At 45.3% G+C, this 27,614-nt stretch overlaps 1 protein-coding gene across 1 annotated transcript in view; it reads right to left on the bottom strand.

Annotated features, from left to right (window-relative positions):
• Positions 1 to 480: 480 nt before the first annotated feature.
• HPRT1 (hypoxanthine phosphoribosyltransferase 1) overlaps positions 481 to 27,614 on the bottom strand; it is a 149,732-nt gene continuing 122,598 nt past the window's right edge. The window contains exons 8-10 of the mRNA XM_082263818.1: positions 4,042 to 4,118; positions 1,111 to 1,508; positions 481 to 667 (exon numbers count right to left, since the gene is read on the bottom strand). Of these exons, the coding sequence (XP_082119944.1) occupies positions 1,461 to 1,508; positions 4,042 to 4,118 (125 nt within the window). The 3' untranslated portion in view covers positions 481 to 667; positions 1,111 to 1,460. The remainder of the gene's footprint in view (positions 668 to 1,110; positions 1,509 to 4,041; positions 4,119 to 27,614) is intronic.

Below are 27,614 nucleotides of genomic sequence, written 5' to 3'. Positions count from 1 at the left end.
CGCCCAGATAAGGAAAATCTATCATAAAGCCTCTTGTCAGACTTTTGCATATGAGAGGTAAGAAGCGTTACTGATGCATTTTACATGTACTAACATTCATTACTATGACCATTTTTTTTTTTTGGGATAGTGTAGGAATGGGTTATAATTCCTGTCAGTTTTTTTTGCCATCTGTGTCTCTTTGGGGAGATTTCCATTGAATTCCTGTCCCATAGCCAAAACAGGAAGTGAGGAAGTAAGGTAGGAAAACCCGTTATTTCACCAGAACTAGTGTCCCATCTAGAAGATTTCCCCTCAATTCCTGTTCTGGTGACAACCTAAAATTTTGAATTTTTTTCCACTTTAAGAATTGTCACTAGGATGAATAGCAAGGGTTACAAACCGCAATAAAAACCTGACAGGTGTTTTAGCACCTCTGCACTCCACCACCCCCAAAAAATAACTTTAATGGCTCAAACAGACAAGCAGGATGCATGTGTGGGGAACAATGAAGCTGGCCCACTGCAAGTTACACCGTTGTATTAGAATTGGGCTTTCATCAGGTTCTTCAGGGACAGGTGTTTCAATAAATAAAATATTGTCTTTAGCCAGTGTTAGTCAATTTACCTTTGTGTATGGGTATCCATGAAACACAAACTGTTGGCCAGATTTAGGGACAGTTTTTGGCCTCATGCACACTGGACGTTATCAAAACACCAGTAGAAAGCTGTAGCTGTGGAAGGGGTTTTTCAGCTTTTTTCTAGTAGCTTTTTTAACTTTTTTTCAGCTGTAGTGTTTAGCTTTTATTTATTTATTTTAAGCAAAAACTATACTCCCGCAAAAGCTTATTGCTCAAAAACGTTGATAAACGCTGAATAGCCACATTTTTCAGCTTTTATCAGGGTTAAGATTGTTTTTACAGCTGAAAACTCCTCAAAAACCCACTAGTTCTGGGGTTTTTTTTTGCAGCCAGAAAACCCCCCTGTCAAAAACTGCTGATAACCGCTTATGTGTGCATGGACACATGGGATAACATGCTTGGAAGTTTACTTGCTGCAGAAAAAAGCATAGGACGCCAAAAACAGCAGCTGTAAAAATGTCCAGTGTGCATGAGGCCTTAGAAACCACCACTTTCTTTACACACTCTAATAGATAAACTATCAACACTCTTCAATTCTTTGCAAGTCCTTTAAGTGCTATCAATGTATATGGCTTAAAATGATGAGAAAAGGTCGGTCAGAGGGCATGCCAACATCACTCAGAAATAAGTTTTGTGTGAACTATAAATAATAGACAGTTTGTTATACAACGGAGAGTCTTCCACGGTCTCTGAAGCAGAAAAACTGACATGAGTGTAATGCGTTCATGCAGGAAGGTGTCTTAAATATGAAGTGAATGAGTCCAGGTAGCATGAAGGCAGATCTATCCACTGCAGCCTTAGCAGCACAGGAACCGACAGCTGAGCAACCACTCCCATCTCTTTATGCTTTGTACTTCTCCTTTCCATCTTCGCTAATTACACAGATATGCTGAAACACAAGACACAAGGGTTAATCTATGTGTAAAAAGTAAAACATATGGATATAGCCTTTTCTTAGTGGCAGTGCCATACATGGTTTACAATGCTTTAAGATATTTATATTTACATTATTTTCACTTTTTTTATTAAAGTAGAAAAACCACTTCAGCGCTTAAACAGCCTGCCCACTCACATGCAGAAAAAAAGATTGTAAACCCCACATCTTGCACCAAACGAAATGCACTGTTACAAATTGTACCTTTAGTCTCGCATTATAAAAACCTTCACATCATTTAAATGCTTTAAAATCACACAGGGCCCAAAGTATCTCCAAATGTAAATCCAAAGAGAACAATAAATTCCCACATGCGCCACAGGTGTATCAAGCGGGATAAAATCACATGCACCAGCAACAAAAAGCAACCAGAACCAGGATAAATGCAGCTATCCCTTAAAGAAATGCCATGACAAAGTCTTAGAAGCATCTGTATAAAAATGCAAGAGGGAATCGCAACCTGGAGCAATAAAACTTTTAATAAATTACCGTTAAAACCAAAAATGTTCCACTGATGTAATCCCAATGTAAAACTGCATCCATAAAATCACTATAAAGAGCTTTATAGTGTCTAAACAAGCCATCCGAGCGCAGCACTTTGTTTTTTTGAGAAAGGAGGCTACCCCTCTGAAACATGTCATGTGACCTAGGCAACCCGTTTGTAGCTCCTCTATACCCCAAGTTACATTGGAGCTTGTCTACCTTATTCGGTCCTGGCGGCTGTCAAACAGAGCCACTCTGATTAGATGACAGCGGTTATCTCCTACATCCGCTCCTCTAACCATCCTGTCAGGAAGGCTGTGTGCCATTACACAGGAGACAGCTACGCTTGGATGCATCGTTTTGTAGTGAAGCTTGTTTTAGACACTATACAGCTCTCTGTGGTGATTGATAGATGCAGTTTGTTTTATTGTACTAGATTGCGCTTCCCTCTCTAGTGTTTTTATCTTAAAATATAAAACACTAGAAGTGAAATCAGCTGTTGTAAAGATAACCAAACATTACAAAACTGGACAAACTGATTGAATAGAACTGTATAAATATGCTCAACTGTCAAAATGTTGACAGAGTTTTAAATAGTTTCATTTATACAAAAGAAAAAATAAAAGGATGCGCTAGCCTATCTTACAGATTGCAGCACCTAGAACTCCCTTGAACAAATTAAACTGAAAAAACACAATAGCAAGTGTTTTTACAGTGAAAACTCAGGAAAAAACTCATGAAAAACAAGTAATATTAAATGCAGTATACATAACCAACCACCTGATACTCCTGTAAATATTGCACTTCAATGGAAATAATAAACGTGACATATATGATGTATTGGGTAACAATACAAATACCAAAGCAGTGAAACAATATCATGTGGTGAAAAAAAGCTTTCAAATTATCATTGGAAAAAAGTTCCATATTAAAGCTGTGAATAATTATAAAACAGTCTCAAATCTGTAAACAAAACTGGAAAGCTGCCATTGAAAAACTCTTCCGAGTGTTGCATGCATCACCTCCGTGCTCAACAGTAGATTCGATGGCTGCTTACCAGACAGTCAGACACCAATGGTCAGAAGTCCCATAGAAGCACTCCACATGTCCACCCGACATGTTTCCCCTCAGAAGTCTCCAATCCCAGTTGACGCCTTCAAAACGGGAAATGCGTCAGCCGGAGCCAGCCGTGTCATCATCACGCACGGACCATACTGCAGGCGGCAGTGCTTTCACGAGTTTGATGTCATTATCAAGTTTGCTTATGTAAGTGCAACTCTTTAATACATTTTGTTTGAAAGATAATGCACTATTAGTCCTCTTCTCTCCTCCTCATCTACGGCTGAGAGTCTTTACCCGACAGGGAAGGGGACACAGACTGAGTCCGCTCAGTGAAGCATCCCTGTAGGCCTTTTGACCGTTGGTGTCTGGCCGAGAGTCTTTACCTGACAGGGAAGGGGACATAGATTGAGTAGGCCTTCTGACCGCTGGTGCCTGGTAAGCAGCCATCTAATCTACAATTGAGCACGGAAGTGATGCATGCAACACTGAGTTTTTCAATGGCAGCTTTCCAGTTTTGTTTACAGATTTGAGACGGTTTTATAATTATTCACAGCTTTAATATGGGGCTTTTTTCCAATGATAGCAATTTGAAAGCTTTTTTTCACCACATGATATTGTTTCACTGCTTTGGTATCTGTATTGTTACCCAATACATCACATATGTCACATCTATTATTTGGATTGAAGTGCAATATTTAAAGGAACATCAGGTGGTTGGTTATGTATACTGCATTTAATATCACTTGTTTTTCTTGTGTTTACACTGCTAAAACATTTGCTAGTGTGTTTTTTATTTTTTGGTTTAATTTGTTTAAGATAGTGCACTAGTTTTTTTCCCATCCATTCATCTATTTATACACTTTACCAAAACATGCAAAAACAAAAGTCACATAAGTATATTGCTTGCTGTTAAAAATCAATGCATGCTGTGTTAAAAACTTACGTTCAAATCTCTAAAATATTCATTGTAGTCTAGAGCGTAGCCCACAACAAACTTGTCTGGCACTTCAAATCCTACAACTGAAGAAAAAAAAAACATTCACAAAAGGAGATAGCGAACAGGAAATTGTTTGCTGGGTTTTACTAGAAACTGGTTAGATATCATTAACATGTATGCCCGTAAGAAATCACTCCATATTGCTTGGTTCAGTTAATTTTTTTTCTGCATTGCAGCACCAGGGACCTAACTGACCTGTCCTGAACCATGTCTCATGTCCGGCTGGGTGCTGCATAGTTTAAAAATCTCCCCACAGCACTAATCTTCTGCAGCTGCTGGGGTTAAAAAACTGAAAAAGTTACATTACTCACCAGCCTCTTCCATTCATAGAGGCGGTGGCTGTGTTCTTTGGACGGCCTTTTTGTTGAGGGTATGTCTGGCAATCATGGCGGTCGCTTATTGCATATTTTGGCAAAGGTTGTATTATACAGTATTCATCAGGATTTTTTAGGATATCATATTAGATTTGTTGGCTTTGCTTGCTATAAACATACCTGAGAGGATTGAGACACCTTACCAAGACTAGTAGAGTTAAGATGTTTGGATGATCACAAAATATTGATGGTAAAATCTTTGTTAAAAAGTTTTCTCTACACCATCCTGTGGAGGATAACTTGTGGAGGGATGGATAACAGTATCTCCTCTCTTTTATCGATTTTCTATCTCCACCTTTTAATTTATAGCTTCCATAGTTTGTCAGATTTGTGGCCCAAGGCCAACAATGTGAGGCGAATGGGGAAGATAACTGGATTTTTGTCTTACCATGAAATACTTTTCTTTGATGTTCATTGACAGACACAGCTTCATATCTTCATTGACCATTGGGTTATGATGCTCTTCCTAGGAGTAGGACACTAGACGGAAAAAGAGTTAACAAAAGTTAACAAGGCTTTGACTACGCCCATGGGCAGTCCCAGGGGGTATACTCCCACTTCCTGCTGAGGACCTCAGTTTTGTAACAAGTAGTGTCAGAAGATTTCATAACCCAACTCCACATAGAGGCGGGTGCTGTGTCAGTCAATGAACATCAGAGAAAAGGATGTTACGCAAAGACAAAAATCCAGTTTTCTCTTTCGTTCATTGACGGACACAGCTTCATATCTTCATTGACCGTTGGGATGTCCCAAATCAGTGTCATCATGAAGGGTAGGCACATAGAAAACTCAACAAAAAAACGGCTAACAAAACAATAGCCAACCAGGTATCAAAGAGCCCAACCAGGAACAACTGGGGCTCACCAACCAGAAAAAAAACACACCATCAAGAGGCCGCAGCCTCCACAACAGCGCTTGGGAAAACTGCAGCCAAATGCAGCATCCGCAGATGCCAGGATGTCCACCTTGTAATATTTGGTAAAGGTATGCACAGACGACAGGTGGCCGCCTTAGACACCTGGACCACCAACGCCTAGTGACGGAAGGCCCAGGAGGCACTAAGTGCCCTTGTAGAACGCGCCTTGTCAGGGAAAGAAGGGACCTGACCCTTAATGGAATAGGTCTGCACCCCCGTCTGCTTGATCCATCTGGAAATCGTTGCAGCAGACACAGCCTGCCCCTCACGGGGTCCATCCATAAGTACAAAGGAGGATGGCACGAACCACATTCAAGGAATGTAAGGCAATCTCTTTTGTATGCCTTGGCTTAGGACACAGTGAAGGCAAAACAATATCCTCATTCAAATGGATGCCCGACACGACCTTAGGAAGGAATGACTCACAGGGACGGAGAGCCACCTTGTCCCTGTGAACCACCAGATAAGGTGACCGACAGGACAACGCAGCTAATTCAGAAACCCTGCGTGCCGAAGTAATGGACACCAAGAAGGCCACCTTCTGTGAGAGAGTCAACAAGGGTGCAACGGATCAACCGGCACCCCGGACTGGGTACCTCCTTTGACAGATGCCCCTAGTGCTTTCCGAGGGCTCCAAGCACTCCACCAGACACCGTAACGACTTCAGACCCCACAAACTGCTGCAGCTTGGTTAGGGTCTCGCCGTCTCCTACCCACCCAGGACCTACGACAAGGCTCCAGGTTTCCGTGGGTGAACCTCTATTTCCCCAGAGAGTGCAGCAGGAACAAGAACAAGCTCTAACAAGAGCTTCGTGATTATCCAAGGGAGTATGAAGGACATAGCAATCCCTTGTAGTATATTCCCCCAATGAGAGACAGGACTCTAGATTGAGGGTGAAGTATATCTCAAACTTTAAATGGTACAGCTGCTCTTTTATACAGTTTTCCCCCACAAGGTTACCGCCCAGGTGGACCTTGTTGGGGACAGCACATGACATTTACAATCCAATAGAAACAGGGTTTTACACTCAGTCATTCCCATACAGTGTACACAATCCCTCCCCTCTGGCTGATTACAGTATCATATGCAGATGAAAGTGTATACAGGAACCAAACTAATTATCTAGCCATCTAGACAGAACAATATAAAGTCATTTAACAATGGGACAGACACAATCCACATTCCATTTCAATACACAAACAATAGGGAAGCCTGTCAATGACAGTCTGTGTCTCTCTCACAGACAAGCACACAGAATACACATTATCTAGGAGGCAGACTTCATGGCAATGGTCTATAACAGTCTAAGTCTCCCAGTGCAAAGTGGGAATTAATCTTCATATTTCTATATGAAGATATTGCTGACAAACATTACTGTCCCATCTGAAGCAATTCACCATTAAGTATCCGTTTTTCACTTCCAGTGACGGTGAATACCATCACAAAGGAAATCTTGCGAATATTCTCAAAAAGGTAGTTTTTTTTAAAAACAGATAACACCAAATTAAGATCCCACGGAGGCACTGGGGACCTCACAGGAGGGGCCACATGGTGAACTCCTTGCACAAAAGTGTAAACCAAGGAGTTCGAGGCTAACGGGTGTTGGACAAAAATTATATATGAAGAAATTAGTTGCACACCACCAGGAGATTCAGTGAAGAAGATCTTTATTGTAGACGTGTTTCACCCTAATTCCACGTGCTTGTTCACTTGGAAAAAAATTGCCAGAGCTCAAATCTGGCCCTTAATAGTGCCCAGAGCCAAATACTTATCTACACCCCGTTGTAGAAATTCCAAAAGACGTGATACCGAGAAGACATGGGGGGGAAAGTCACCTCGAGCCTCACACCAATATACGCCTTCCAGACCCATTAATAAATCTTCCGGGAAGTACATTTTCTTGCTCTTAGAGTAGGAAATCACAGAAACCGACAATCCTCTATCATTCAGTACCTGACTTTCAACAGCCAGGCCATTAAAGCCAGAGACTGTAAAGCAGGATGGAAGATTGGTCCTTGAGACAACAGAACTTCTCTGAGAGAATGCCACCAAGGAACAACAACCAGTGTCACCAACTCTGAAGACCAAGATCAACGAAGTCAGTCGGGAGCCACAAGAATCACTGGGATCCCTTCTGCCTCGATCCTGCACAGGAGTCTTGGCAGGAGCTGTAATTGGGGGGGCTGGGGGCAGAAGGCATAAATTAGATGATACTGACCCCACCACCAGAGCGTCTGCCAAGGGGGTCTCAAAATCACTACGAACCTCTGAACCTTCCTGTTGGGGCGAGGAGCCAGTAGGTCCACATCGGGAGTACCCCACCGGAGGCACAATTCTTGAAACCCCTCCGGATGTAGGGAACATTCGCCCAGACTCAGAACCTGCCGACTGAAGTAGTCCACCTGCCAATTTTCCACCCCTGGAATGTGCACAGCAGAGAGGGCTGGAACATGTCGTTCTGCCCTTCTCAGAATGACAGCCACTTCTTTTCGCCGCAAGGGCACTTTTCGTGCCCCCTTGATGATTGACATATGCCACGCCTTGGCATTGTCCGATTGAATCCTTACCGGACACCTCTGTAGATGATCCGTCCACTGGGACAGAAAGTCTGATCACCTGGATTTCCAGGATGTTGATTGGCAGAACGGACTTCTCCCTAGTCCAAACTCCCTGGGCTGAGTGCATGCCCAAGGTACCTCCCCACCCAGACAAACTGGCGTTCGTGGAGATCACCGTCCAGTATAAGGGAACAAAGGATTTTCCCTGACAAAGCCCTGGGGAGCACAGCCACCACAGCAAGGCGCCCCTCGTACCCCGGGTCAATCTGATCAGATTGTACAGGGATCCAGGATTCTTGTCCCATTTTGCCAGGATCTCCTTCTACAGAGGTTTGGTGTGAAACTGAGCAAACTGAACCGCCTCGAAAGTGGAAACAATCAACCCCAGCACTTGCATGCAAGTCCTGAGAGATGACCAATGGTTGGACAATAGAAGATGAATCGCATGCTGCAACTTTTGCAGCTTCTCCTCCGGAAGAAACACTCAAGCAGGGATTGAATTCAGAGTCAGCCCCAGATAATCCAACCTGTTGGACGGAGTCAGAGCTGACTTCTGAATATTCAGCATCCAGCCAAACTCTTGTAAGTTTCGCACAGTGATGTCCAGATCGTTCTGTAAAAACGGAACGCAACCCTGCTCGCAGCAGAAGGTCGTCCAGATACCCCAGTACTGCAATTCCCCTGTCTGAGTAGGGCAAGCACCAGGGCCAACACCTTCGTGAACACCAGAGGAGCTGATGCGAGACCAAAGGGTAAAGCCACGAATGGCTAATGTTCTTCTCCCACCGCAAAGCGAAGGAAACGATGCCCGCCATATATTGGGATATGGAGATAGGCGTCCTTGATGTCGATTGAGACAAAAAAATCCCCTTGATGAAGGGAAGCCACTACTGTGCGAATGGACTCAATCTTGAATTTTTGACCCCTTACAAAGGTCTAAAATTGGACGAACCTTGCCCTCCTTCCTGGGTACAGTAAAAAAGGTTTGAATAAAAACCCTGAACACGTTCTAGTTCTGGAACTGGTACAATGACCCCCTGCAATAGCAAATCTGGCACCGCCCCTATGAGGCCTTGCAACCGACCTGGGGACAGGTGCAGGCTGGAAGCAAAGAACCTTGCCAGAGGCAAGGACCAAAACTCGATCTTGTAACCGAATCGGACCAATTCGTGAATCCATTTGTCTTGAATGAAGGAGGTCCAAGGATCCGAAAAGAAGCAAAGACGTCCCCCCACACCGTGATTAGATGAGGGCGTCCCTTCAGGCAGAACTTCAGGAGGACTTGTCTGCGGGATCAGAGGGACAAGCTTTTGACTTACCAAGCCAGGTTCTCTTGGAAACCCCCCCCCCCACCTCCCCCCGAGAGAACGCTCGGGAGGGTTTGGAACCTTTGTCCTGTGTAGGGCAAAAGGGCTGCTTGTGGGCTGAGAACACCGAAGAGCGTTTGCACCGAGGCTCTCTGCCCTTTGTGCTCTGTGGAAGCAGTTTGCTTTTTCCACCAGTGAGACCTTTAAAGATCTCTTCCATTGAAGCTCCAAACAGACGATCCCCCCACAAAAGGAAGATCAGTCAGCACCTTTTTGGAAGCTTGATCTGCAGACCAACCTTTTAACCAAATCAACCGGCGGAGGGTCACGGCAGTTCCATTCAGCAATCTGGGACCACTAGATTTGCAAAAAAATTTTGCACAAAAAACGGCTGTAAAACGACCCACCATTTTAATTGTGGTATTACAGGTCCCAGATACCACTACAACAGAAGGAGGGTCGCATACACACCCAGAGACTCCCCACATGGCACAGAGTGAGAACCAGCAGCGTCAGTCAGCCTGCTCCATGCTGTTCTGAAAAGAATTGGAACGGCCGTGTCACAACTTGGGGCCCCCCAACACACAACCGCTCTCGTTGGCTACAAGAAAATGGCCGCACATAAACTTCTATGGGAGCCTCCACAAACATGGCCTGCCGAGCACACTGTATGAGCTCAAATAAAATGGCGGCGGGAGCATGGCACACTAGACCCCAGGGCTAATTGCAGGCATGTAAACCAGCAAGGGGGCTTTCCAGGAACGTCCCCACCATGACCAAAACACGGCATATTTTTTAGAGGGAGCTGCTGCATTGCGCCCACACCACCGGCACAGCCTGGGGGGGGGGGGGGGGGGGGTTGCACAGAGGCCCTTGTTAGAAATGGGGTTCCAGAGGGAACAGGAGGCCACAGGAGGGGACCGACCACCTCAGAATGGGCCCGCTTCCACCCAAAGTTTCCCAGAGGAGAAAAAAAAAATGGATTTTTGTAAGTAATTACCGTAAAATCCTTTTCTCTGAAGTTTGACAGACGCAGCTCCATTTTCTTCTAGACCAATGGGTTATGCTCCTCCAATCAGGAATAGGCACTAGGCAGGAAAAAAGTTTAACCACTCCTAAAGGGACTGTCCCTGCAGCTCATCTCGAAAAAACATACACCCTCAAAGAGAAACAAAAAAAGGATTCTCTTTAAACAGCAGCCTGCAAAATTTTGCGGCCAAAGGAAGCACTCGAAGATGTCAACACATCTACTTTGTAGAATTTTGTGAACGTATGCACAGATGACCAAGTTGCCTCCTTGCAAACTTGCAGGACTAACACATGATGGCGAAAAGCCTAAGAGGCACTCAGCGTCTAGTAGAATGCACCTGCACTGGGAAACAAGGAACATGACCCTTCAGTGAATAAGCCTGAACTACTGTCTGCCTGATCCATCTGGATATGGTCGCAGCAGACGCAGTCAATCCTTTTCAAGGTCCTTCAGTAAGAACGAAAAGAGCATCCGATTTTCTAAAAAGCTCAGTGGCCTCCAGGTTAAAAGATCGCCCGCATCACAGCCAAAGAATGCAATGCCATTTGGAATACTTGCACTTAGGGCAAAGTGAAGGCAGCACAATGACTTCATTCAAATGAAAATCAGAAACCACCTTAGGAAGAAACAACTAATTAGGTCGGAGTACCACTTTATCTCTGTGGACCACCAGATAAGGTGAGTGGCAGGACACCCCTGCCAATTCAGATACTCTGCGGGCAGAGCCACCAAAAAGGCAAACTTCTGAGACAAGGCAAGCAGATGAATCTCTCCAATGTTCTCAAAGGTAGGTTTTTGAAGAACAGATAATACCAAATTCAGATCCCATGGAGGTAGCCTCAGACGAACCCGCTGAATAAAAGTGCGAACCAGGGCATGTGTAGGTAAAGGGCGTTGGAAAAACACAGCCAGAGCCGACACTTGGCCTTTGATAGTAACCAAAGCCAACTGTTGTTCAACACCTTTTTGAAGAAAAGTCAAAACCCTAGCCACCGAGAACAAGCGAGGGTGCGCCTTCAATGATTCACACCATGAAATTTACAATTTTCATGTACAATGATAGATCTTCCTGGAAGTAGACTTCCTGGCCTTCAGTATCGTAGGAATCGCTGAATCAGAAAGACCTCTACCCTTCAATACCTGGCTTTCAGCAGCCAGGCGCTAAAAGCCAGCGACTGTAAAGCAGGATGGAAGATCGGTCCTTGAGACAGCAGATCTTCCCTGAGAGGAAGCCTCCAGGGAGCATCGGCGACCAACCTTATCAGGTCTGCGTACCAAGACCAGCGAGGCCAGTCTGGGACCACCAGAATGACCGGAACCCCTTCCACTTCTATCCTGGGAAGAAGCCTCGGCAGAAGTTTTAGCAGAGGGAATGCATAAATCAGCGGATACTGACTCCAAGGAGCCACCAGTGCATCTAGGATCAGCCAGAGGATCCCGAGACCTGGCTATGAACCTTCTTGTTGAATCAAGAAGCAAACAGGCCGACGTTGGGTCACTGGGGACACATGAGATGAAAACCCCTCCGGTGTAGGGACCACTCCCCCTGATCCAACACCTGACGACTCAGGTAATCCACCTGCCAGTTCTCCACACCTAAGATGGGCACAGCAGAGAGGGCTTGAACAAACTTTTCTGCCCAATCCAGGATCTCGGCCACATTCCGGGCCGCCAAGACACTCTTGGTGCCCCCATGATGATTGATGTAAGCCACGGCCGTGGCATTGTCCGATTGATTTTGGACCGGACAATCTTGCAGACAATTTGTCCAGTGGCTCAGGCAAAGCTTTATCGCTCTGAGCTCCAAAATATTTTATCGGAAGTTTTGAACTCTTCTACTGTCCAGGATCCCTGGGCGCAAAACTTTCCCAGCACTCCTCCCCAGCCTGACAGGCTGGCGTCCGTGGTTACCACCATCCAATACAATGGAAGGAAGGACATGCCCTGGTCTAGTGCTAATGAGTGAAGCCACCATAGTAAAGCAGTCTGTGTTGTGACTCAACCGAATCAAAGCGTCCTAGGAATTTGGATCTTTGTTCCATTTGATGAGAATCTCCCTTTGTAAGGGTTTCGTGTGGAACTGAGCAAACGGAACCGCCTCAAAAGTTGACACCATCAGACCCAAGGCCCACATACAAGTCCTCAGAGGGGACACATTGCTTGCCAATAGCAAACGGATCGCCCCCTGCAACTTGTCCCGAGGAAGAAAGACCCTCGTCAAAGCGGAATCCAGAGTCAGGCCCAGATAATCCAGTCTTATTCAAGGTATCAGGGCAGATTTTTTGAAATTGATGTTCTAACCAAACTCTTGCATAGTCCTTACAGTGATCGTCAAATCGGCCTAACAGGGTTGAAAGAGAGTCCGCCCTCAATAGGAGATCGTCAAGGTATCCCAGTACCGAAATCCCCCGTTGGTTCAGTAATGCCAACACCAGAGCCAGCACCTTGGTAAAGACCCTGGGGGCGGAGGCGAGACCAAAGGGTAACGCTACAAATTGATAATGCTCCTCTCCTACAGCGAAGCGAAGAAAACGCTGGCATCCAGCGTAGATATGCGTCCTTGACATCCATAGAGGCCAAAAAGCCTCCTTGGTGTAGAGGCGCCACTACCGTTCAAATGGATTCCATTCAAAACTTCTGTACCTCGGTTCACCTTGAGGTCCAGAATTGGACGTACTTTGCCTTCTTTTCTGGGCACAGTAAACAAGTTTGAATAGAATCCCTGAAAGCTTTCCCGGGAGGGAACCGTCACAATCACCCCTTGATCCTGGCACGAATGGGCCGCCTGTGTGCTGAAAAATAAGGGCCCTCTTCTATTACGCGGTGACTCGCCCTTAGAGGATTCCAACAAGGACCCAAATAGACAGTTCTCCGTAAAGGGGAGATCTGTAGAGCCTTTCTAGAAGTGTGGTTACCATTATTGTGTTTAGAACAACGCCACTGACGCGCAATAATTTTGTCACAGTAGGGGGGAAAAGGGAGTGCCCTTGCCGCCTTAAGGGGATCTGCGGGCCCCAAAGGAAACCGGCGCCCGCCATGTTAAAATTTCCTGCACGATACAATCAGGTCCGACAGCAGGTCCGCAGCGTCTAAAATTGGGGGGGGGGGGGGGGGGGTGTCTGTGGGGACAGACCTCAGACCAAACAGAAATAAAATTAGGTACTATGCAATATCAACTTCCACAAAACTAGGAGGGATATATGCAAATGCCAGGAGGCTAGCTAATAAAATGGATGAGTTGGAAATGTTAGTACATGAGGAGGACATAGACCTTGTGGGAATAACAGAAACTTGTTTAGACTCCTCACACGACTGGCTGGCCAATGTCCAAGGGTATTGTGTATCGGAAGGACAGGGAAGGAAAAAGAGGGGGAGGGGTATGTGTCTATGTCAGGAATAATGTAAGGGTAGTGGAAAGTAGTGATATTATGGAAGGGATGAGTATGGAGTTAGAATCCGTGTGGGTAGAGCTCCGTAGGGAAGGTGAAAAGGGGAAAGTAACTGTGGGGGTTTATTATAGGCCACCTAACCATAGGGAGGAGGTAGAGTTGGAATTTATGTCAATGTTGGATAGCGCGGCAAAGCTGGGGCCAGTCATCATATTAGGGGACTTCAACTATCCCGACATTAACTGGGAAGAGGGGACTGCACACTCACTAAAGGCCCGTCTCTTTATGGAAACCTTACAGAACTACATGTCTCAGTTGGTGGATTCTCCTACTAGAATGAATGCAGTGTTGGATCTATTAATTACTAATGACCCAGATCTAATCGCAGATGTAGGAGTCTGCGACAACCTGGGTTCTAGCGATCACAGGACGATCACATTTAGCGTAAATCACAACATAGAAAAGCATGAGGGGAACATAAGAACCCTAAACTTCAGAAGGGCAAACTTTTCCAAACTGTGCTCAATGATAGAGGAAATAAACTGGGACCAAACCCTAGGAACACTGACTACAGAGGAAAAATGTGAATGCTTTAGGAACATATTAAACAAAAGCATCTGACAGTGCATTCCAATGGGAAATAAATTTAAAAGAGCCAAAGCCAAACCTGGCTGGCTTAGCCGTAATGTAAATAAACTTATTAGGGGAAAAAAAATGGCCTTCCAGAAATATAAATCGGAGGGGATGTTATCGGCTTTCCAGCAGTACAAGGAATTTAATAAGAAATGTAAATCAAAAATCAAAATGGCTAAAATCAACTTCGAGAGAAATAGCGGAGGATAGTAAAAAGAACCCTAAGAAATTCTTTAAATACATCAACAGCAAAAAAACAAGGTCAGAGCATGTTGCACACATAATTAACAATGAGGGGAGGATGGTTACAGAGGACACGGATAAGGCAACTGTGCCTAATGCTTTCTTCTCTTCTCCTTTCTTCTCCTCTTTACACAAGAAAAGGAGGGGTACACTGACCATGACGGTTTGGTTAGCAGTACTTCACAGGACTTGCCGCTATGGCTAACAGAGGGTGAAATCAGGGAAAGGCTGGATAACATTAACACAAATAAATCACCAGGCCCGGATGGCGTACATCCGAGAGTACTTAAAGAACTCAGTAAGGTTATATCTAGACCACTGTTCCCGACTTTGCTGACAGTATTTTGACAGGAAATGTACCAAGGGTCTGGAGAAAAGCTAACGTGATACCAATATTCAAAAAAGGGCAGAGGCATGTTCCGGGAAATTATAGGCCGGTCAGCCTGACGTCAATAGTATGTAAACTTCTAGAGGGGATGATAAGGGACTATATCCAAGAGTTTGCTAAAGAAAACATCATCATCAGCAGTAATCAGCATGGGTTTACAAAGGGACGTTCTTGTCAAACCAATCTGTTAACATTCTACGAGGAGGTTAGTTGTGAGCTAGACAGTGGGAGACCTATGGATGTGGTGTACCTGGATTTTGCTAAGGCATTTGATACAGTTCCCCACAAACGCTTGATTTATAAATGAAGGGTGACAGGCATCAACCCCAAGGTTTGCTCTTGGATACGGAACTGGTTAAAGGGGCGTGTCCAAAGGGTGGTAATAAACAACGCATACTCAGACTGGTCTGGGGTGGTAAGTGGGGTCCCGGGTCCCCCAAGGCTCAGTTCTGGGACCAATTTTGTTCAATTTATTCCTAAAAAGCATTGAGGACGGGATCAGTAGCTCGATCTCAGTTTTTGCAGATGACACAAAATTGAGCAGGGCAATAACTTCACATCGTGAGGCAGAAATCTTACAGAATGACCTGAACAAAATAACAGAGTGGGCAACTACATGGCAAATGAGGTTTAATGTGGATAAGTGCAAGGTATTGCACTTAGGGACCAATAACATAACAGCAATATACAAGCTAGGGGGGGGGGGGGGGGAAGAACCTCTGGGGGTATCAAAAATGGAGAAGATCTGGGGGTCTTAGTGGAAGATAGATTAGGCAATAGCATGCAATATCAAGCTGCAGCTGCCAAAGCCGGCAGAATTTTGTCATAGGGAAGGGGATGTATTCCAGAGATAAAACTATAATCCTACCACTTTATAAAACTCTGGTCCGACCGCATCTGGAGTATTCTGTCCAGTTCTGGTCGCCAGTCCTCAGAAGGGATGTATTGGAGATTGAGAGAGTACAGAGAAGGGCAACAAAACTTATTAGGGGATTAGAAGACCTTAATTACGAATAGCGTTTAGAAGCACTAGATTTATTCTCCCTGGAGAAGAGACGCCTGAGAGGGGACATGATAGTGATTTACAAATACCTCAACGGTGATCAGAGCATAGAAAAAAAAAACAATTCAGTCGCAAGGAATGCATGAGGACACGAGGTCATACAATGCGTTTAGAGGAGAAGAGATTTAACCTCAGGCTACGCAGGGGGTTCTTTACTGTAAGGGCTAAAAGACGGTGGAATTCCCTGCCATAAATGGTAGTAACTGCGGAGAGTATGGCTACTTTTAAAAGACTCTTGGAAGTACATCTCAAGGATCAAAACATTCAGGGGTAAGAGAAATTAATAGGTCCACACACACACACCTAAACAGGTTGAACTGGATGGACTATTGTCATTATTCAACCTCACCTACTATGTAATTATGTAACAATCAGTGCATCCACCAGCACCCTTGCATGCACATGTGCAGTAAAAAGGAGTCATCCTCACTGCAGAGCACCCGAAGTGCGTGGACGCAGACCTATTAAGAATCGCTATATGCCAAGCTCATCCTGGGAGCAATACCAAGCAGGGGAGGTCGCCAACTGCAGTCCCGCAAGGAGAAGCTGGCTAAAGACCATAAATGACATGAGGACATAGCCCCCTATAAAGAGGAAGAGGGGTCCAGGCATGACACAGACGCGCAGGCAGAGTACCCCCCCCCACGCAATGTTCCCACAGCGCCCCCCGGTTCAAAGGGGGGGTGCGGCAGGCAGTCCATATGTCCACCCCTCTGAGGAAGGGGGGAAGGGCGGATGCCCATCTGCTGCTCCATCACCCTGGTCAGCAGTTCAAACCGCCTGGTCAGTAGCTCAGTCAGCCATGAGTAGTCGCGGCCTAAATTTGGGGCCTGATCTGGTCGAAGGTCCGCCGTCCGCTTCATTCAGCTTGATCAGCAGATCGGACAGCTCGTTTAGGAACTCGCACAGCCTGACATGGTACTCGGACAGCTGGACATGGTACCCTGACAGCCACGAGTAGGCCGCAAGCCGCGGCCTCAATTTTCGGCCCAATGTGTGAGGCGATCCGTTGATCAGCTCAGTCAGGCACTTTGGACAGCCTGGCATGGTACCTGGACAGCCATAAGTAGGTCCGATCCGGTCGTGTGAGGCGATCCGTCTGCATTCGCCAATCAGCTCAGTCAAGCACTGCGGACAGCCTGACATGGTACCCGGACAGCCTAAATTTTCGGCCTGATCCCCGCGGATGAAGTAACAGCCGCTCCCCCTCAAGCCTATAAACGCTGCAGGGAGCCCAAAAGACATCCCTGCCCCAGGGGGCCAGGAACTTGCTCACAGACCCCCGGTGCAATCCGGACAACCCGGTCAGCAACATTCGCATCCACCCCCCTTTACTGGAGCAAGTAGCAAACCTAGCTCCTACCTAACCTGAGGGGGAGGCCTGGGGGGCAGGATGGGGCCAAAAGACCACCGTGTCTGTTAGAGGGGCAGGGGGAATTGACGAGAACCCAGTGGTCTGACAATCCAAAGGAGGGGCCCATGTCCACCCCGAGACCACCAGAGGTTTTGGGAGGACAATCTACTCACCATACCATGATACCAGGTGGGCACCAAAACAGAACACCTCCCACCCGGGATAGAGGTGCTGTCAGTCAAGGGGAAGCTGAGACTCCGGGCATTACAGGTCGTTGCGTCCCAGGGAGACTTGTCCACTCTCAGGCTCGTCCCCATCCGCTGGGGCACAGTTGTGGCGAGGCCTAGTCCTGGACTATAACCTGTGCTCACGCTCACTGGCCAGGCTGGGAGACCTTAAGGATCTAGATTATCCAGTGCAAAACCCCAGCCGGCTGTTGCTTGTAGTTCCTCTGGATCTTGGTCCGTCAAAAAAACTTGTGTAAAAAATAAATAAATAAATACCAACACAAATTTCCCTGTTAAAATCGAAGACCAAAGTCCCAGAAGCGAGCTAGGTCCTAGTCCTAAAACTAGGCAGAAACAAACTGTTTGCTGATAGCAGAGTGTGTGGGATTACTCCTGCAGGGAAAGCCTGATAGGCGTGGTTAAACTTTCTTCCTGCCTAGTGCCTATTCCTGATTGGAGGAGCATAACCCATTGGCCTAAAGAAGATGGAGCTGCGTCCGTCAATGAACGAAAGAGGAAAAAAGGGGAACAAATGACTCACCACACCTTTGGAGGAAGACCATGCGGGCACCACTCCAGGCAGAACACCTCCCCATCTTGGAATGTGGGGAGCTGGGGGCCAGGGGTACGCTGCGACTCAGGCCGCATCCTTGCAAGGTGTTCCACTGTAGTGGCCGACTGAGCGTGGAGCTACAGTCTGCATGCGCTCGCTGGCCAGACTGGGGGGACCGTAAGGCTCTAGAATATCCAGTGTGTCACCCATTCCGGCAGTTGATTGTAGTTCTCACAAGAACAACTTGATTGTAGAAGGGAAAAAAAAAAACAAAAAAAAGGAAAAAAGTTCCATTTAAATTTAGAAAAAAAAAAAAAAAGGCCAGGACCAAGAATCCCAATAAGGAGCTAGGTCCTTACTTCTAAATAGGCAGAAAAAAAACTGGAGCTCCTACAGCAGGAAGTGGGAGTATACCCCCTGGGACTGCCCATGGGAATAGTCAAGGCTATGTTAACATTTGTTGACCCTTTTTCCACCTAGTGTCCTACTCCTGGGAAGAGCAGCGTAACCCAATGGTCAATGAAGATATGAAGCTGTGTCCGTCAGTGAACGAAAGAGAAATATATATTGGGCGGCACAGTGGTGTAGTGGTTAGCACTTTCACCTAGCAGCAAGAGGGTCGCTGGTTCGAATCCCAACTCTCGACACTACAAGCTTGGAGTTTGCATGTTCTCCCTGTGCCTGCGTGGGTTTCCTCCGGGAACTCCGGTTTCCTCCCACACTCCAAAGACATGCTGGTAGGTTAATTGGATCCTGTAAAAAATTGGCCCTACTATGTATGTATGAATGTGAGTTAGGGACCTTAGATTGTAAGCTCCTTGAGGGCAGGGACTGATGTGAATGTGCAATGTATATGTAAAAGCGCTGCGTAAATTGACAGCGCTATATAAGTACCTGAAATAAATAAAAAAAATTAAATATATATTTTTTTAATTGTCGGGCAGCATTTATAAAGTTTATGTAATGTACCAGATAATGTATGTATGATAGGATATAGGTTTTGTTTATCCACAGTATGGTATACATTACTTGGTCACGTAATCCAGTATTAATTTGATGTTCAAGGGTCCTGAAGAAGCGGGTTATCCAGTGAAATGTGTAGATCAGGGATTCCCAAGCTACGGCCCTCTAGCTGTTCAGGAACTACAATTCCCATCAGGCCTAGTCATGTATGTGAATGTCAGAGTTTTACAAATTACTTATGGGATGTGTAGTTCAGCAATAGCTGCAGGGCCGTTGTTTGGGAATCCCTGGTGTAGATCATTTAACCTTCTTTGCATCTCGTCTTATTTGACCTCATATTTGTGGACAAGATATTAAATATTTTGATATGCATCAATGTCTTTTTTGGCAAAGGAAGGGATTTATAATAAAATAGCATTTGCATTCTAATGTTTTTTGTGTATCGGGGGCATATTCCCACTGCACTGGTCTTCCAATTAGGTTATAATGTATGATTAAGAAATCTTCCTTTCAGTGTCTCCTCCATAGCTGCTGGATACTGCTTGAGCGGCTATCGTTTGATATTGTGAAGGTTAACAGCAACCTCTGCTACTAAGAAAAGTTGTGCTGCTCATCAACACCTTTTTTTTGCCCTTGCTGTAATTCATATTTCTCCCATAATACTTTGCATCCTGTGAATAAATAATGGAGATCCTGTCATTTAACTGCTACTCTTCTATTTACAGAACACAATATATTGTGTGCGAATAGTAACACAAGCTTTAAAGAATAGCGTATGGGGGCAGAAGGAGGATGAGCAACACTACATTTCTCAGTAGAAAAGACTGCTGTTAACCTTCACAGCAGCTCCAGAAGACTCCCTCATGACAGTAATCGGCAGCTATGAAGGAAGCACTGCAGGAAAGATTTGTACCCAAAGCAACAGCCTGCAAGTAATGGGATACACAGAGTTCCACATTATTATATACTAATAAAATACATTATTATATACTAATAAACTACAAGTACTGACATCCTTCGCGGATGTCGGCTTGTAGTTCTCAATGAACTACCACGGCACTGTTTGGCATTTTTTCTTAAAAGATGAACTTCTCCTTGAACAAAGCAGACATCGGAGCTTGATTTGGCTGCTCAGCGTGTGCTTGTACTGAGCAGCTGTCTGGGAGGATAACCCGAAGAAGGAACAATGTCGTCCAGACACCCCCCTCATTGGGGCAGGTGCCTCATTTCCTTGCTCAGCAAATGAGCTTCAGCTGACCGTTAAGGAAGCCTGACTCTCCCCTTTCCTGACGAGCACCCAATCTGCTCATCATACTGCAAGGTCTCTCCCCTACCTGCTAGTCCCGGGGTTCAGTGCTGGAGATCGGCAGGGAGGTGAGTAGGCGAAAAACAACGCAATGTTAACCACATGCCGACTGCGCACAGTATATTTACTGCGGCAGTCAGCCCCGGCCAGGCAGAGTGACGTAGGTCTACGTCGCTACTTCCAGCCGGTCCTGTGCGCGCTCCCGCGCGTCCCCGCCGACACCGATGGCTCGATTGGGTTCAGAACCGATCAGTCATCAGGTCCAGGATAATGATTTTTGGCCTGGACCTGTAGATCGGTCCTGCCCAATCAGCTTCTGTTCTGAGTCTGTGAAATGTAAACACAGACTCAGAAAAGACGTGCCCTCTTCTCCCATGATCCTTTTTGGATTCATCTGGAGAAGAGAGCACATCTAACTGTAAGTACTGCACCAAACAAAGTCACACACAGCTAGATAGGCACATTTACCCCCCGATTGCCCCCCCCCCGATTAACCCCTACAGCCCCTGACACAACACACACTATATACAGCATATACCTATATAGCTGTATAAGTGTGATTTGTGGTCAGGTGTAGCGCTTGCGACCCCCCCTTTTCCACTTGAATTACCTGCCACCCCCCCTAATAAAGATTTAACCCTCTGATCCCCCCTGACCCCCCCCCCCTGATCACCGCCAGTTAACCCCTGAACAACTAAGTTTCTGTCCCAAGAAGGTTTAGGGTCCCCGCCACCCGCCCAATAAAGATTTAACCCCCCCTACACCCCCTGCCATAACACACACCGTATACAGTATATAGCATTTTGCTATATACCCGTATAAGTGTGATTTGTGCTCAGGTGTAGCGCTTGTGACCCCCCCTTTTCCACTTGAATTACCCGCCACCCCCCCTAATAAAGATTTAACCCTCTGATCCCCCCTGACCCCCCCCCCCCCCGATCACCGCCAGTTAACCCCTACACCCTCTGTCACATCAGCACTAATACAAACGTAATATACAGTGTTTTTGTATTTTTGTATTAGTGTGATTGTGATCAGAATTAGCGCAGGCGACTAAGTTTCTGTCCCAAGGAGGTTTAGGGTACCCCCCACCCACCCAATAAAGATTTAACCCCCTGACCCCCCCCCCCGATCACCCCTACACCCCCTGCCACAACACACACTGTATACAGTATATAGCATTTTCTATATACCCGTATAAGTGTGACTTGTGACCAGGTTTAGCGCTTGCCACCGTTCCTTTTATCCTTAGGATACCCACCAGCCCCTTCCAATAAAGATTTAACCCCCTGATCCCATCCAGTTAACCCCTTCCCCCCTGTCACATTGCACACTAATACACACATAATATAGTGTTTTTACTGTATTTTGTATTAGTGTGATTGTGACTTGAGGTTGCGCTAGCGAGTTCGTTTCTTTCCCAAAGGAGGTTTAGGGTCCCCGCCACCCCCCCCCCCCAGATCCCCAGCGCATAGTTAGAAATACCCCTTGATTACCACACACACGCACGCACACACACTTCCATTACTAGTATAGTGTTTGAACAGATCAATATCTGATCTGATCAGAACTATACTAGCGCCCCCATAGTTTAGGGTTCCCAAAACGCGGTGTTTGCACGATCAGCACTGATTCCGGCCAGCACCTGCATTTAACCCTTTCACCCAGGTAAGTGTAGTAATCAATAGATTACTGTCACTTACAAAAAAACACAACACACAAAACCGCTGTGTTAGCAGAGTCAGGCCTGATCCCTGCTAGCATTAGCGTTTTTTTTGGTAGCGCTTGAAATAGTACTTGACAACCAGGTGCTTTTATTACCTGTGAGTCAACACCACTGTACAGGTAAATTTAGTTACCAAAATGTCTAAACGTTTGTACATGTGGTGAAGAGGCTTATAGTATACTGGCCGTGTCATCTGATAGCGATGGGGAAGCTACAATGACCGAATTAATGTCAGTATACGAACCAGATGACAGCAGTGGCTCCCTGACAGATAGCTCCGACGGACAGATGGGTCCCTGTTAGACCCAGGCGTACCCGACCCCATTCTGGAGTTGTTGAGATGCAGGAATCGCAGGGTGCTCGTATGGAGCAGAGTGTGGTTACTAGTGCCGCTCATTTTTCTGGCGACCTGGCAAGCGCCAGCGGCCTAGTACACCCTGGACCTAGTACAACCAGCACTGCAGTATCACCTGGTGACGTGGCGAGTCCCCTAAGTGCAGTTGAAGCTGGTGCGGTGGCTAGCACAAGTAGTGGCCCGCAGCCACCGCGTATTCGTAGACAGGCCCGTAGAGCCCATAGTGCCCTCCCTGATGCGCTGGCATATTCCAATTGGCAACCCACTGATTCTACAGCACCAGTACTTCCCCCCATTCACCGCCCAACCTGGAATCCACGTGGAGACAGCTGGTTTTACGCCCCTGAACTTTTATGAGCTGTTCTTCACGGAAGATCTTTACAGATCTATTGTGGATCAATCAAATTTATATGCACAACAGTTCATCGCCGCCAACCCAAATTCGCCCCTTGCCAGACAATTCGGCTGGAAACCTATAACGGTGAATTGCGGCTATATTGGTCCACTAGCCCAGTTCACCATATGCGCATGTACTCTGCCTCCATGTTCAGGGGGAGATACGAGCAAATTCTGCGATTTATGCATTTCAGCGACAATGAAATCTGTCGTCCTCGGGGAGACCCTGAATACGATCGGCTCCACAAAATCCGGCCCCTCATAGACCACTTCAATCAGCGGTTTGCAGCCTTGTTTACCCCCGAACAAGTTGTCTGCGTTGACGAGTCCCTGATTAAATTTACTGGCCGCCTTGCTATGAAACAGTACCTCCCCAGCAAGTGTGCCAAGTACGGGGTCAAACTGTATAAATTGTGTGACAGGGCCACAGGCTATACAGTTAGTTTCCGGGTCTACGAGGGAAAAGATAGCTGTGTGGAGCCCCCGAACTGCCCAGACTACATAGGGAGCAGCGGTAAGATTGTTTGGGACTTGGTGTCACCCTTATCCGGAAAGGGGTACCATTTGTACGTGGACAACTTTTATACAAGCGTTCCACTATTTAGTCACCTTCTCGATTTACAAATTGGCGCATGTGGCACCGTGCGACCTAATCGCCGGGGCTTCCCCCAACGGCTTGTAAATTCCCATCTTAGTCGGGGGGCCAGAGCCTGCTTGAAAACGGACAAATTGCTTGCGGTGAAGTGGAAGGATACACGGGATGTTTATGTTCTGTCCTCCCTTCACGCAGACACGACGATCCAAATCACTACGGCAACTGGCGTTGTGGAGAAACCCCTCTGTGTCCACGAATATAACCTTAACATGGGAGGGGTGGACCTTAACGACCAGCTTTTGGCGCCGTATTTAGTTGCCCGTAAAGCCAGACGCTGGTACAAAAAAGTGTCTGTTTACCTTTACCAATTGGCTATGCTGAACGCCTTTGTCCTATACAGGGCGTCAGGACGAACTGGATCTTTCCGGGAATTCCAGGAAGAGATCATCCTTGCCTACCTGTACCCAGGAGGCATGCCTGCCCAACTTCCCCTTCCAGATGCAGTGAGCCGGCTGCATGAGAGGCATTTTTCTTATGTCCTCCCGAGTACCCCTACCCAAAGATACCCCCAAAAAAGATGTCGTGTCTGTAGCAGGCGCGGATGTAGGCGTGACACCCGTTATTATTGTCCCAAATATCCTGACCAACCTGGTCTCTGCATCGGGGAATGTTTTGAGCGCTACCATACACTAGTGGAGTATTAGTGTAGGGTACAGCACGACACAGTGTAGGGCACACAAACACAGGGTCTCGAAGGATGTTGGATGTCCATCGACATTTTGAGAGACCCAAGCTGGAAGATCGCAGTCCCAAATCAAGACATCAAGAAACCGTTCGAAAGAAAAATAAAAGGATCCAAAAACTGTTGTTGTGTCAGTCATTTTATATGTCCTTCTACTCTTCTTACTGTACTTTTAATGTCCTTTGTTTGTTTTTTCATTCTTTTGTGACCTGTTTCTCTTGCAGGTACTCGTCGGCTACCACGCATTGATTTTATATATTCTGACAAAAACAGTGTTAGCGCTCAGCATATATGAATACCTTTACTGATAGCAGCTGTGGTGATTTTCTGATTTCAGCACTGCAGTTAAAATCCTATTTTGGTATACGTGAATAGTGTCGTGTATACCCATCATTAAATTCAGTGGGTGGTTGTTTGGGCGGTTAATGATGAGTAATACTACGCATTATTCCTGTGCTGATTTCTGATAGGTTCTCTTTTTTTCCGTTCAGCCCACAGGCTGCATGAAAAAAAAACCTATATGCCAAACAAGGACCAGCAATGTACTGGTACGTTGCTGGACTTTGAGTGGTTATACCAGGATGATGCCTGCAGATTTAGGCATCATCTTGGTATTGTTTTTTACAGCCAGCGGTCGGCTTACATGTAAAAGCAATCCTAGCAGGTAATTGGCCGCTAGACTGCTTTTACATGCAGTGGGAGAGATCTAGAGTGCAGTAATTCTTGCAGTAGACCTCCTCTGTAAGTCTAAAGTGGTAACCTGTAGAGACTTTTAAAGGTTTTTAAAAATGTACGTATGTTTTTGCCGCTGCGCAGGCATGCGTAATTTTTAAAGCATGTCATGTTAGATGTCTATGTACTCGGCATAAGATCATCTTTTAAATTTTACCAAAAAAATTGGAATTATATAGTGTATTTGTGCAATAAATTTAAAATAAATGTATTTTTTTCGCAAATATTGCGTTTGGAAAATCTGTGCGCAAATACTGTGTGACAAAAAAATTTGCAACATCCACCATTTTATTCTATAGGGCCTCTGCTTTAAAGAAATAATGTTTTGGGGTTCAAAGTAATTTTCTAGTAAAAAAAAATATATTTTTTCATGTAAACAAAAAGGCACAGAAAAGGCTTGGTTTTCAAGTGGTTAGAAGAGTGGGTGATGTGTGGCTAAGATTGTGCATAAAATGCCTGGACAGTTCAAACACCCCCAAAATGACCCCTTTTTGAAAAGTAGACACCCAAAGCTATTTTCTGAGAGGCATGGTGAGTCCATGGAGTATTTTATATTTTGCCACAAGTGTCGGGAAAATTATTATTTTTATTTTTTTTGTTGTTTTTTTACAGAAAGTTGTCACTAAATGATATATTACTCACGCATGCCATGGGTATATGTGAAATGACACCCCAAAATACATTCTGCTGCTTCTCCTGAGTACAGGGATACCCCAGGTGTGAGACTTTTTTGCAGTCTAGCCGAGTACAGGTCCCCGAAAACCAACCCCCACTTTCAGGCTTTCCAAGGGCGTAAATTGTTGATTTCACCCCTGACTACCTATCACAGTTTCGGAGGCCCTAAAATTCCAAGATAGCACAAAACCCAAACATTTTGGAAAGTAGACACTCCAAGCTATTGGCTGAGAAGCATGGTGAGTCCATGGAATAGTTTATATTTTGCCACAAGTTTCGGGAAATTTGTTTTTTTTTTTTTTTACACAAAGTTGTCTGTAAATGATATATTGCTCACACATGCCATGGGCATATGTGAAATGACACCCCAAAATACATTCTGCTGCTTCTCCTGAGTACAATGATACCCCATGTGTGAGACTTTTTGCCAGTCTAGCCGCGTACAGGACCCGGAAAACCAATGCGCACCTTTTGGCTTTCTAAGGGCGTAAATTGTTGATCTCACTCCTTACTACCCATCACACTTTTGAAGTCCATAAAAAGCCAAGATGGCACAAACCCCCCCCCCCCAAATGACCCCATTTTGCAAAGTAGACTCTCCAATCTATTTGCTGAGAGGCATGGTGAGTATTTAGCAGCTCTAATTTTTTTTGGAAAATGAAGAAAAAACAGGAAAATGCATTTTTTTTCCTCTTTTTTTCAATTTCCAAAACTTTGTGACAAAAAGTGAGATCTGCAAAACACTCAACATGCCTCTCTGCAAATAGCTCAGGGTGTCTACTTTCCGAAAAGGGGTCATTGGGGGGGGGGGGGGGGTTGTGCTGTCTTGGCATTTCACATTTCATGGCCTCCAAAACTGTGATAGGTAGTCAGGAGTGAAATCAACAATTTACGCCCTTGGAAAGTCTGAAAGTGGGGGTTGGTTTTCGGGGACCTGTACTCGGCTAGACTGCAAAAAAGTCTCACACATGGGGTATCCCTGTACTCAGGAGAAGCAGCAGAATGTATTTTGGGGTGTCATTTCACATATACCCTTGGCATGTGTGAGCAATATATCATTTACTGACAACTTTGTGTAAAAAAAAAAAAATATATATATATATATATATATATATATATATATATATATATATATATATATATATATATATATATATATTTCCCAAAACTTGTGGCAAAATATAAAATATTCCATGGACTCACCATGCCTCTCAGCAAACAGCTTGGGGTGTCTACTTTCCAAAATGCAGTGTTAATTTCGTCGACTAAATTAACACAATTTTAGTCGACTAAAATACGACTAAAACTAAAACAATTCAGATGACTAAAATACGACTAAAACTAAAATGGCATTTTAGTCAAAAGACTATAACTAAAACTAAATCGAAATTTGCTGCCAAAATTAACACTGGTGCATGCTCAAAGCTTAATACCATAAATAATAACATATTAGATTTTTCACTCCAGGACCAGCAGTAGTATATAATGAGTTTGGAAATTGTAGAGAAATGCTTAAATAATGCATTACAAATTACAATTGAACTACACCCATTCGATTATAGATGACTAAAATTAGTTTTAGCCGACTAAAATGTAGGACGTTTTAGTCGACTAAAATGTACTGGAGTTTTAGTCGACTAAATGTGACAAACTAAAACACTTGCAGAAGACTAAAATGGGACTAAAACTAAAATGCCATTTTAGTCCTAAGACTAAGACTAAAACTAAATTGAAATTTGCTGCCAAAATTAACACTGCCAAAATGGGGTCATTTGGGGGGGTTTTGTGGTATCTTGACATTTCAGGGCCTCCTAAACCGTTCTAGGTAGTGAGAAAATGCAATGAAAAATGTACGCCCTTTGAAATTCTGATGGTGGTGATTTCGGGGTCCTGTACACAGCTAGGCTCCCAAAAAGTCCCACATATGTGGTATCCCTGTACTCAGGAGAAGCAGCAGAATATATTTTGGGGTGTAATTACACATATACCCATG

The sequence above is a fragment of the Pelophylax lessonae genome (assembly GCF_965119305.1).
Source record: "Pelophylax lessonae genome assembly, chromosome: 7".
NCBI classification, from domain to species: domain Eukaryota; kingdom Metazoa; phylum Chordata; class Amphibia; order Anura; family Ranidae; genus Pelophylax; species Pelophylax lessonae.
This window is presented reverse-complemented; position numbering and strand designations above follow the sequence as displayed.